Source organism: Trachemys scripta, chromosome 10, assembly GCF_013100865.1.
Source record: "Trachemys scripta elegans isolate TJP31775 chromosome 10, CAS_Tse_1.0, whole genome shotgun sequence".
NCBI lineage: Eukaryota > Metazoa > Chordata > Testudines > Emydidae > Trachemys > Trachemys scripta.
This window is the reverse complement of record NC_048307.1, coordinates 84,903,395-84,913,646: the sequence shown is the minus strand read 5'-3', so window position 1 is coordinate 84,913,646 and position 10,252 is coordinate 84,903,395. Positions and strand designations below refer to the sequence as shown.

The following is a 10,252-nucleotide window of genomic DNA, read 5'->3' as shown; positions in this document are numbered from 1 at the left end:
GTCCCGGCTCTCGGGGTTTGGGGGCCGGACGGACGGGGGGGTTCCCGGGCGGGCGGACGGGGGGTCCCGGCTCTCGGGGCGGGGGGGGCCGAGGGATGGGAGGACGGACGGACGGGGGCGGTCCCGGCTCCCGGGGGCGGGGTGAGGGGGGGCCCGGCTCTCGGGGTTTGGGGGCCGGACGGGCGGACGGGGGTTCCCGGGGCGGGCGGACGGGGGGCGGTACCGGCTCTCGGAGGCGGGGTCCCGGGGCGGGGTGAGGGTCTCGGGGGGCTCCGGCCCCTCTGATGGTCTCTTTCCCCAGGGGGCGGCGGCGCAGCTGCGGCAGGAGGGGAACCGGCTCTTCCAGGCCGGGGACTACGAGGCGGCGCTGGCCGTCTACACGCGCGCCCTGGCGCTGTGTGCGGGGCCCCCGGAGCGCGCCGTCCTGCACCGCAACCGGGCCGCCTGCCACCTGAAGCTGGTGAGCGGGGGCCCCGGGGGGGGGGCGTCCGTGACCCGGCCACTGACCGGCCTAGCTGCCTGCCCCCCCAGCCTGAGTTGGGCTGGGTGTTAGCGGCACCTCCGGCCCCTGCCCAGGCGGTGGCCCCCGGGCAAGCGGGCGCGGGGGGAGGGCACCTTGCCCAGGCTCTTTTGGCAAGTCAGCGTCAGTGGCGAGCAACAGGCACTTGGGTGGTGGAGCGACGGGTGCAGGGTGAGACCTGGACCGGTCGATAACGGGGACCTTTTCCCATCCCCCGAGCCGCTGGCCTCGTCCCTGCTCTGTCTCTCAGAGCTCCCTCCTGCGCTCGAAGGGCTAGTGAGCGTTTGCCCGGTGCCATCGCCCTGGCACCTGGGCCAGCTGGGCTGTGACAAGTGCGAACCCAGCCAGGGACTGGCGTGAAGCCCAGTGTTTCGAGCCAGGGGAAGGGGGGACCATGGCAGTGGGAGTTCCTGCATTGTGAGGCCAGCAGGGCCCAGGGCACTGGTCTGATGAGGGATGCCTGGGCCAGGGTGGGCTGAACAGCTGGGGACCTGTCTGTTGCCATGGCAACTCCTGGGCAACATCTGCTCAGTGATATCCAAAAATCCTGGAACCTCCCGCTGTGGACAGGTCAGGCTCTCCTCCTCTGATCTGGGCTTCTGTCACCTCCCGTGTCCATGACAGGCCTGCGAGTCAGTGGGACCCAGCCTGGCAGTCCTTTGCTTCTAACACCATGGTGACCCGCCTCTCTCACCTGCCTCCCTTCTTTGCAGGAAGATTATGCCAACGCAGAAGCTGATGCGTCTAAAGGTACGGCAGGGCTGGGGTTGTCGGTCAGCTGGGTGTAGGGGGAGCTGGCCCAAAGACCCCCTCTGACTGTGCTGTGGTCTCTGCTCAGCCATCGAAGCCGATGGCCATGACGTGAAGGCGCTGTTCCGCCGCAGCCAGGCGCTGCAGAAGCTGGGCCGCTTGGACCAGGCAGTCTACGACCTGCGCAGATGTGTGAGCCTGGAGCCCAGGAACAAGGCCTTCCAGGAGGCGTTGCACGACCTAGGGAGCAGCATGCAGGAGAAGGTGAGCGCCAGCGGAGCAGGAGCAAGGCCTGGGCCAGGGCTCTGGAGGGCTAATGTTCCCAGCACTGCCGGTCTCTGAGAGGCCTTGTGCGCCCAGCCTCGTGGCCTAGGCCGAGACTCCCGCTGCAGGGTGATAGAGGCCGTCGCTAACCTGTCCCTCCGTCTGTCTCAGATGAAGCTCATGTCCTGCACGGACTCCAAAGTGGAGCAGATGTTTCAGATCTTACTGGACCCCAAAGAAACAGACACAGACAAAAAACAGAAGGTACCAGCTCTGAGCAGGCACAGGGCTGGGGGTGGGAGCTGGCTGTGACCCGGGGAGGGAATGTGGTGGGGGTTGGGGGGGGCTGTCTGGGTGTGGAGCTGGAGCGGCTGGGCAGGTGCTGGGGGGAATTATGGTGGGGGAGGAGGGGCTGTCGGGGGAGCTGGAGTAGCTGGGCAGGCGCTGATGGGGGTGGGGGGTTTCCAGTCCCCAGGCGGAAGGCGTGAGCTGTGGGGTGGGGAGACAGGCTGTTGTGGCTCTGGGCATGGGGACATTCTGGCTTGGCAGGTCTGAGCTGCTGGAAGACCAGGGGGCGCCTCTCGCTGGCTGCCCGGGCAGTGATCCCACCCGGGACCCCTTGGTGTCCTGCCTGCTGGTGCCAGTGAGGTTCCTTGCTCCCTGGGCTCCTTCCCTGGCTGTGCCCAGCCCCGCTCGTCAACCTGCACACGACTCCTGTCTCCCAGGCAGCGCAGAACCTGATCGTGCTGGCCCGGGAAGAGGCCGGGGCGGAGAAGATCTTCCAGAGCGACGGCGTGCGTCTGCTGCTGTGCATGCTGGACACGGGCAGAGAGGATGCGATGCTGGCAGCTCTGCGCACCCTGGCTGGCCTGTGCTCTGGGCACCGGTCGCGGGTAAGTGTGGGCTTCTCCCACGGCTTGGGGCCTGTGCCCCATGCAGACGCGTACCCCGCACGCGCCCAGCGCATTGGGTGCAGGGAGTGCTGGTGGGAGACTCCCCCTGGGGGTTGCTGCCTGCAGTTACTGACGCTGCTGAGCGGCGCAGTAACCGGGGCCACTGCTGCCTGCCCTGGCCTGGCTGGGCTCCGTCTGCCTGCATGGGCTGTGCTGGGAGAGAGCCGCCTGCCCGACTCCACCTGTGTAGCTGGGATCAAGGACTGCAGCAAGGGGGGGCTGCCCAGCACAGCCTGGCTGCCCCGGCGTGGAGCCTCTTCCTGCCTCGCTCTCCTCTGACGCTGACTCCCGCAGGGCCAGCTCCCAGGCTGCTGTGCTCGTCTGTCCCCACCCTGCTGTCTAGCTGGCGAGATCGCTCCCTTCCCCCTGCTCGCCCGAGAGCGTTTGGGGGTGCGGGCCCCTGGCCCAGGCAGGCACTGCTGGGTATCTGGACAGGGCAGCTGGGACTTGCTGGGGCCTAGTGTGTGGTGAAGGGGCAGGGCTGGGCGGGCTTGGGGCTTCTCAGCAATCTTCTAGCAGGCTGCTCCCCTTTGCTCACAGACCATGGCCATCCTCGCGGAGCTGGAGGCGCCACGTGTCTCGGCCATGCTGGGAGTGGAGCACGAGCAGGTGTCTCTGGCGGCCTGTAACCTGCTGCAGGTCATGTTCGACGCGCTGAAGGAGGGGCTGCAGAGGGACTTCCGCGGCAAGGAGGAAGCCCTTGTGCTGGGTGAGTGACCCCTTCTCTCTGCTCAGCGGCAGGTGCCAGAGGCCATGTCCTGGCCAGACCTTACCCTGCGCCCCTGGATTTCCAGTGGCAGGTGGTGGGTCGCCTGGCACAAGCCTCTCTGGAGTTCCCCTGGTGCCAGGCAACTTCGTGGGCGTCCATTGTGTGATGGGAGTAGGGTGACCAGATGAGAGATGTGAAATATCTGGACGCGGGGGGCTCGGGGGGGGGGGGGGGGGGAGGCTGATAGGNCACCTCTGCTCTGCCTCCCCTGAGCTGGCTGCCACATCCTGCTTCTCCCCCCTCCTTCAGCTCTTGCGCCGCCATACAGCTGATTAGCGCAAGCCTGGGAGGGAGGGGTGAGGAGGAGGAATGCGGTGTGCTTGGGGAAGAGGCGGGGCCAGGGCGGGGATTTGGGGAGGGATCCAATGGGGCAGTGAGGGGGTGGGGCTGGGGGCAGGGCAAGGGCGGGAATTTGGGGAGGGATCCAATGGGGGAAGGAGGGGCCGGAGCTGGGGTGGGGGTGGTGCGCAAGCCCCCTCTGCCTGTGCGCCGGAGCGCAAAATATTGGGACAATTTGTGTCCCGACCGAACGTCCGTCAGGACGCGGGACAAACAAGTAAATATCGGGACAGTCCTGATAAAATTGGGACGTCTGGTCGCCCTAGATGGGAGGGATGGAGAAGGGGCCCGTGTGGGACACCTGGGGCTGTGACTGGGGTACCCTGGGCTCTGTGCCTCATCTCACCATTTCCTGCCATGGAGCCAAGCCGCGCCTCCGCAAGGCTGGCCCCACTGCTAGGGAGCCCCCTCAGCCAGCCCCACGCTGTGCTCCCAGCTGCCTGTGAGGGGCTGGCCGGGGGGTCTCTGACGGTCTGTGCGTTTGCTGTCTGCCAGATCCCTCGAAGGAGCTGAAGCTGCTGATCGGGCACCTCTTGGAAATGCTGACCCGGGAGGGGACCTCAGCGCACGGCCACGATAACAGCCTCAACCTCCTCATCAAAGTGGTGCCGCGGAAATCCCTGCGGGAGCCCAACAACAGCCTGACCCTCTGGGTCATCGACCAGGGTAAGAGCCGCTCGTACCGTCGGTGCTGCCATGCCCCTCCCAGCTCCTGCGCGCGGCCTGGGTCGCCTGCTCCCTGAGGGCAGCGTCTGAGCACCCTGCCCTTGCAGGCCTAAAGAAGATCCTGGAGGTGGGGGGCACGGTGTGTGAGGCCCCCGGCAGCCTGCCTGCGACGGAGAACAGCCGGATGAGCGCCGCCGTCCTGCTCAGCAAGCTCTACAATGACCTGAAGTGCGACGCCGAGAGAGAGAACTTCCACCGGCTGTGCGAAGACTATGTCAGGTGAGGAGCGGCCCCGGGTCCTGGGCACAGCCTGGGCACCAGCTCTCCTCGGCCAGGCCGTTCCCTGACCGCTGGCAGGAATGTCCCTGCTCTGAGGTCCGTGTCTGCCAGGGGTCGGCAGCTCAAGGAGGAAAGGGGATAGGGGTGGGACGGATGGAGCTAGGCCTGTGCTGGTGCCGTGCCTGCAGGGCGGGTGGGGGCTACGGCTGATGCCCCCGGGCAGGGTTAGCCTTTCTTGCTGCTCTTCCCCTCCAGGAGCTGGTTTGAGGGGCATGGGTTGGCTGGGAAGCTCCGTGCCATCCAGACGGTGTCGTGCCTGCTGCAGGGTCCCTCGGAGGCTGGGAACCAGGTGCTGGAGCTGGAGGGGATCATGGAGAGCGTGCTGGCTCTGTGCGCCTCCGTGCGGGAGGTCGACCAGCTGGTGGCCGTGGAGGCTCTGATCCATGCCGCTGACAAGGCCAAGCGGGCGTCTTTCATCACGGCCAACGGGGTGACCCTGCTCAAGAACATCTATAAGTGCAGCGGGAAGGACAGCATCCGCATCCGGGCCTTGGTGGTGAGGAGCCCGGCGAGGGGGCTGTCCCTGGAGGCTGGGTGGCTGCCTCTGGGCACAGTGAGAGATGTGCTCTCAGGGGCTGTGTGTGCAGCGGCGGGGCACATGGCAGGCCTGCTGAAGTCCCGATACTCGGTCGTTTGTCCCGCCTCCCGACGGATGTATGGGCAGGACGCCATTTGTCCTGATCTTTTGTTTGTGTAATCTGGTCACCCTACCTTGGGCTGATGTTTGTGTCCAGCCCAGGGGGGTGGGGATTCCCGTTGGCAGGGTCCCCCCCAGGCATGCTGAGGGGCTGGGGGCTGCCAGAGACGCTTCGGGGCAGGGAGGGGCTGGCCTGATGTGCTGTTCTTTGCTGCAGGGACTCTGCAAGCTGGGCTCTGCCGGAGGCACCGATTTCAGCATGAAGCAGTTCGCCGAGGGCTCCACCCTGAAACTGGCCAAGCAGTGTCGCAAGTGAGGGCCTGGGGCAGTGTCTGGGGGTGGGGCGGGGTCTGGTAGACGGGGACGTCCGGGCGTGGGGTGGGGTCCCAGGGGTAGGGGAGCATCTGAGATCGGGTGCCAGGGGGGTGTCCAGGCGACTCCTGTACCACCCAGCCCCCATGCTGCAGTGGGGTGCGGGCGCAGGCTCACGGCTGCTCCCCTCCCCAGGTGGCTGTGTAACGAGGCGATCGACGCGAGCACGCGGCGCTGGGCGGTGGAGGGTCTGGCCTACCTCACCTTCGACGCGGATGTCAAGGAGGAGTTTTTGGAGGACAAGGCAGCTGTGCAGGCCATGTTCCAGCTGGCCAAGGTGCTGCTGCTGGGGGCGGGTGAGGGGGGCTGTGTCGGTGTCAGGGTAGCAGGTGGGAGGGGGACAGTGGGGCGGAACTAGGAGGTGTTTGCAGTGGATTGCTCCTGCCGGCCTAGCGGCTAGTCCCACGTGCAGCCCACGCTTTGCTGACCCCCCCCGCTGTTCCCTGCAGTCAGAGGACAGGAGTGTGCTGTTCGCAGTGGCCTCGACGCTGGTGAACTGCACCAACAGCTACGACCACGAGGAGCCAGACCCCCAGATGCTGGAGCTGGCCAAGTACGCCAAGCAGCACGTCCCAGAGCAGCACCCCAAGGTCAGGAGCGGGGCTGGGCTGCACCCAAGGGATTTCTGCCTCCTGCCGGAGCAGCGCTGGGGCCCCTGGGAGGAAGGGGCTGATGAGTGGCAGCAGGGAGGGAGCCTGGGGGAGGCGGGGCCTTGTGTGCGCTGCATAGGATTCTGTCATTCCCTGCACAGGACGAGCCAGGCTGCGTGAGGCGGCGGGTGCGCAAACTGCTGGCGGCTGGCGTGGTGTCAGCTCTCACCTGCATGGTGAAGAGTGAGAACCCGGCGCCGACCAACTCCTGCCGGGAGCTGATCTCCAGGTGAGGCTGTGCCCGCGGGGGGGGCTGGCCGGCCCTCTGAGCCGCATGCCCAGCAGGACGGTGGGTTGTGGGCTCCCCTGTGCATGGGAGGCAGGGTGCTGTGGGGTCCCGCCCAGTGCGGGGAGCTGCAGGGTCCCACTGAAGGCGCCCCAGGGTACGAGCATGGATCTGCACCCGGCAAGGGGGCCGGGCGCTCACACCCTCCCCAGCCGTGCTTGTGCTGACTGCGGCTGCTGTCACTCTGTGCCCCCAGGGTGTTCCTGGCCGTGGTGGAGGAAGCAGCGGACAGAGGCAGCGTGGTGGCCCAGGGAGGGGGAAAGGTGAGATGCCAGGGCTCCCAGCTTCGCCCCTCCAGTCTCTCTACAGCACCCCCCCACGGGCTGGGTGCATAGCACGAGGGGAGAGGGAAGCGAATGGCCCTGCGGGGGTTGGGGGGTTCTGCCAAAGGCCCTAAGCATGTGGACCTGGCCAAGTCCCTGGGCTGGGGTGTCCCTGTTTGGCAGGGCTCTCACTAGGGCCTGGGGGGGGGGGAAGCCACTTTCCTTGCGTGCTCTGCGGGCGAGCTGGGTGTTGGGAGGGCTGCTGGGCCCTGGCTCTGGTACTGACACTCCTGCCCCCCGCAGGCGCTCATCCCGCTCTCCCTGGAGGGTACCGAGGTGGGGCAGGCCAAGGCAGCACAGGCACTGGCGAAGATCACCATCACCTCCAACCCCGAGATGGCGTTCCCCGGAGAGAGGGTCAGTGCAGCCTGGCGTGTGCTGTTCTGGGGGTGGAGGGGCTGCCTCACGGGGGGGGCCCATGAGCTGCGCCCAGCAGCCCACACCAGGCAGTTTTCCCCTGGGACTTTCCTCATGCTGGGGGGTCTCATGTCGGCTGAGTCTGAACTGCTCTTGGTGCTGGGTCTGCTGCCTCTGCAGGGGAGTCTCTGCAACGTGGGGTGTCTGGGGGTTCTGCAGACGGCCTGAGCCCCTCTGACTGCTGCCTTGCGCCCTAGATCTACGAGGTGGTCAGACCCCTGGTGAGTCTCCTGCACCTGCACCGCACGGGCCTGGAGAACTTTGAGGGGCTGATGGCGTTAACCAATCTGGCCGGGATCAGCGAGAGGCTGAGGTAGGAGGAGCTGCATCGCGCCTGGCAATCAAAGGCGGGTCCCTGCTGCTAGGAGACCCTCTCACCCAGCACTAAAGTCACCGTCGGCCCTGGGTGAGGGCAGGGCGCTCACTTGTGCCTTGTTGCAGGCAGAAGATCCTGAAGGAGAAAGCGGTGCCCATGATTGAGGGCTACATGTTTGAGGAGCACGAGCTGCTCCGCCTGGCGGCCACCGAGTGTATGTGCAACATGGCCATGAGCACAGAGGTGAGGGCCGGGTGGGCAGGGCATGGGGCTGGGGCAGGGGCCTGCCCTCTGGCTGGAGAGCACTCCCCTGTCTGGCTCTGGGTTGCAGGTGCAGGAGCTCTTCCTGGCCGAGGGCAGCGACCGGCTGAAGCTGCTGGTTCTGTACAGTGGGGAGGACGACGAGAAGCTGCGGCGAGCAGCCTCCGGCACCTTGGCCATGCTGACCTCACTGCTGCCCCAGATCTGTGGGAAGATCACCCAAGTGGTGAGAATGCCTCCGCCCCTCCCTTACACTGACACGTGAGGGACAGACGCACTCTGTCCTGCTCAGACTCCTTCCCCCGCTGTGCTACGCTGGGGGTGGCACAAGCAGGTCTGCAGCAGTATGTTCCACCCCAGAGGCAGCTGGCTTTGTGGAGGTGGAGGGTATGGAAGGTGGGATCTTGTGACTTTGCAGTGAGTGCTGGAAGGGTGACCCAGCCCAGTGGCCTCCTGGCTGGGCCTGTGCTGGGGCCCTGGGGCAGGTGGGGGTGCTGCATGGGGAGCCAGCACGTGTGCAGGGCAGAGCAGGCAGGCAGCCAGCTCCCTTTGTCCAGCGTAAGGGGGAGGGGGGCAGCAGCAGCTGGTCTGTCCAGGAAGCAGGACTCAGGGCAGGGGTCTCTGGTCCGAGAGTAGCCAGGGTGTGCTGGAGTTCTGTGCCCAGACAGGGGCTCAGGGCCCGTCTCCCTGTCTCCCCGCAGACGGCTCACTGGCTGGAGATCCTGCAGGCCCTGCTGCTCAGTTCCAATGTGGAGCTGCAGCACCGTGGCGCTGTGATCGTGCTGAACATGATGGCGGCAGACCGGGAGATTGCAGCCAAGCTCATGGAGAGTGAGATGCTGGAGATCCTCTCCGTACTCGCCAAGGAGTGCGACAAGCCCCGTGTGGCCCAAGCTGCCAAGGAGTGCCTGGCGCAGGCCGTGGCATGGGGGCTGATCAAACCCAACGTGAACGGAGAGTGACTGGCCACCCTGGCTGGGCTCTCCTTCCTCTGTGCACACTGCTCTGGGCTTGTAACACCCCCAGCTGTGGCTAGGGAAAGACACGCTGCCCTCGGAGGCTGGAGCCCCTGGGAGAGACGGGAGTGTGGGCTGAACTTGCCTGTTCTATCTTGTCTTAACCTCTGAGTGTATGCTGCCGGGGTGAGGCGGGGCCTGTCTGTGGGTGCTAGATCCGGGGTGCTCTGCAGTGCTCTCCTCGGCATCCCCCCCTCTCGTCTATCCTGGAGCTGGCAGCCTCCCTCACACTCTCTGCTGGGAGCTCGCTGCCGCCCTCCACGTCCTGCTGCACCCTGTGCTTGTCTCTGCCTGCCTGAGCAAGACACTCAGCCGGGCACTCCTAGTGCACCTGGATGCTGTGCTGGGGGCCAGACCCTGCCTACGGCCCCTCCACGAGGGGCCTTTGCACCTCCACGCCTCTTCTTGTGCCTAACACGTCTGTCTCCTCCTCCCACCTCTGCGCCTGGCCGGGGGGGAGGGCAGGCTTCAATCACAGCGGCTCTGCGGTGATGGGGTGATGGGGTGCCTGGGCTGGAGGGGCAGTACCCTCAGTCTGTGCTGGCCTGCAGCTCCCCTCAGGTGGTGGGTGGCTGAATGCAGCAGCTGTTCAGGGGTGTAGAGGTGGCTGTGAGGGGTCTGAGTGGCTGGACCAACCCGGAGTGCGGGTGCTGTTGAAGGCCTTGTAAAGGAGCCACCGCTGGCCCCCTTGCTGGGGCTGCCCCGTCTGTCTGTTGAGGGGGGGATGTATTTACTGCTGCTCCTGTACTGCATGGGATCCCGGTGATAAAGGAAAACCTGCCTCTTACCACAACCGCTGACCCCGGGCATTGCGTGTACCAGCGCGCCGGACTGAGGGCGATGGGACGAGCGCTGGGTGGTGACAGCCGCGGGCTGGGGGTGGGCAGGGGCACGGAGCGGGGCTGGATGAGAGCCGGGGGCTGGACCCTGGGGCCAGAGCCCATGGGGGTGACGGACGGTCCCTCGGGAACAGGGAGGGGACTGAGCGGGGCTGGGGCTGCTCCCCTGTAACCGCAGCTGGGGGGTGGGGGGGGGACAACAGTGGGGGATGTAGCGCCTGGGCAGCGCGTCACCTACATCGGTGGGGGTCTGGGAGCCGCGCCTCAGTTTCCCCATCTGACCAAGGGGGCGGGGAGTTGCACACGTCATGTGGCCGGAAGTCCCTCCCGCTCGCTGTGATTGGCTGCGGCGCCGCATGGCGGAACCGGGTCCCCAGCGCGGCTGGTTCGTTTTCGGGTTCCGGGGCTTCGCGGAGCCTCGTGGCGGCGGGGCCCGGCGGGTGGAGCCGGAGCCGGGCGGGATCCGCCTGGTGCGGCCGGCGTGGAGCTACACGGGCCTGGTGACGGGTGAGACCCGCGGGCGGGGGGGGGGGGC

The 10,252-nt window shown here is 66.6% G+C and overlaps 2 protein-coding genes across 2 annotated transcripts in view; both read left to right on the top strand.

The window, feature by feature from the left end:
• Positions 1 to 9,601, top strand: part of UNC45A (unc-45 myosin chaperone A) — a 10,183-nt gene extending 582 nt beyond the window's left edge. The window contains exons 2-20 of the mRNA XM_034784551.1: positions 302 to 460; positions 1,234 to 1,270; positions 1,359 to 1,534; positions 1,706 to 1,798; positions 2,260 to 2,427; positions 3,028 to 3,196; positions 4,091 to 4,261; positions 4,369 to 4,540; positions 4,796 to 5,096; positions 5,455 to 5,549; positions 5,745 to 5,886; positions 6,059 to 6,199; positions 6,361 to 6,488; positions 6,742 to 6,808; positions 7,112 to 7,225; positions 7,483 to 7,598; positions 7,727 to 7,844; positions 7,933 to 8,088; positions 8,564 to 9,601. Coding sequence (XP_034640442.1) covers positions 302 to 460; positions 1,234 to 1,270; positions 1,359 to 1,534; positions 1,706 to 1,798; positions 2,260 to 2,427; positions 3,028 to 3,196; positions 4,091 to 4,261; positions 4,369 to 4,540; positions 4,796 to 5,096; positions 5,455 to 5,549; positions 5,745 to 5,886; positions 6,059 to 6,199; positions 6,361 to 6,488; positions 6,742 to 6,808; positions 7,112 to 7,225; positions 7,483 to 7,598; positions 7,727 to 7,844; positions 7,933 to 8,088; positions 8,564 to 8,824 — 2,784 coding nt within the window. The 3' untranslated portion in view covers positions 8,825 to 9,601. The remainder of the gene's footprint in view (positions 1 to 301; positions 461 to 1,233; positions 1,271 to 1,358; positions 1,535 to 1,705; positions 1,799 to 2,259; positions 2,428 to 3,027; positions 3,197 to 4,090; positions 4,262 to 4,368; positions 4,541 to 4,795; positions 5,097 to 5,454; positions 5,550 to 5,744; positions 5,887 to 6,058; positions 6,200 to 6,360; positions 6,489 to 6,741; positions 6,809 to 7,111; positions 7,226 to 7,482; positions 7,599 to 7,726; positions 7,845 to 7,932; positions 8,089 to 8,563) is intronic.
• A 369-nt stretch (positions 9,602 to 9,970) lies between these two features.
• RCCD1 (RCC1 domain containing 1) overlaps positions 9,971 to 10,252 on the top strand; it is an 8,178-nt gene continuing 7,896 nt past the window's right edge. The window contains exon 1 of the mRNA XM_034783440.1: positions 9,971 to 10,224. Coding sequence (XP_034639331.1) covers positions 10,026 to 10,224 — 199 coding nt within the window. The 5' untranslated portion in view covers positions 9,971 to 10,025. The remainder of the gene's footprint in view (positions 10,225 to 10,252) is intronic.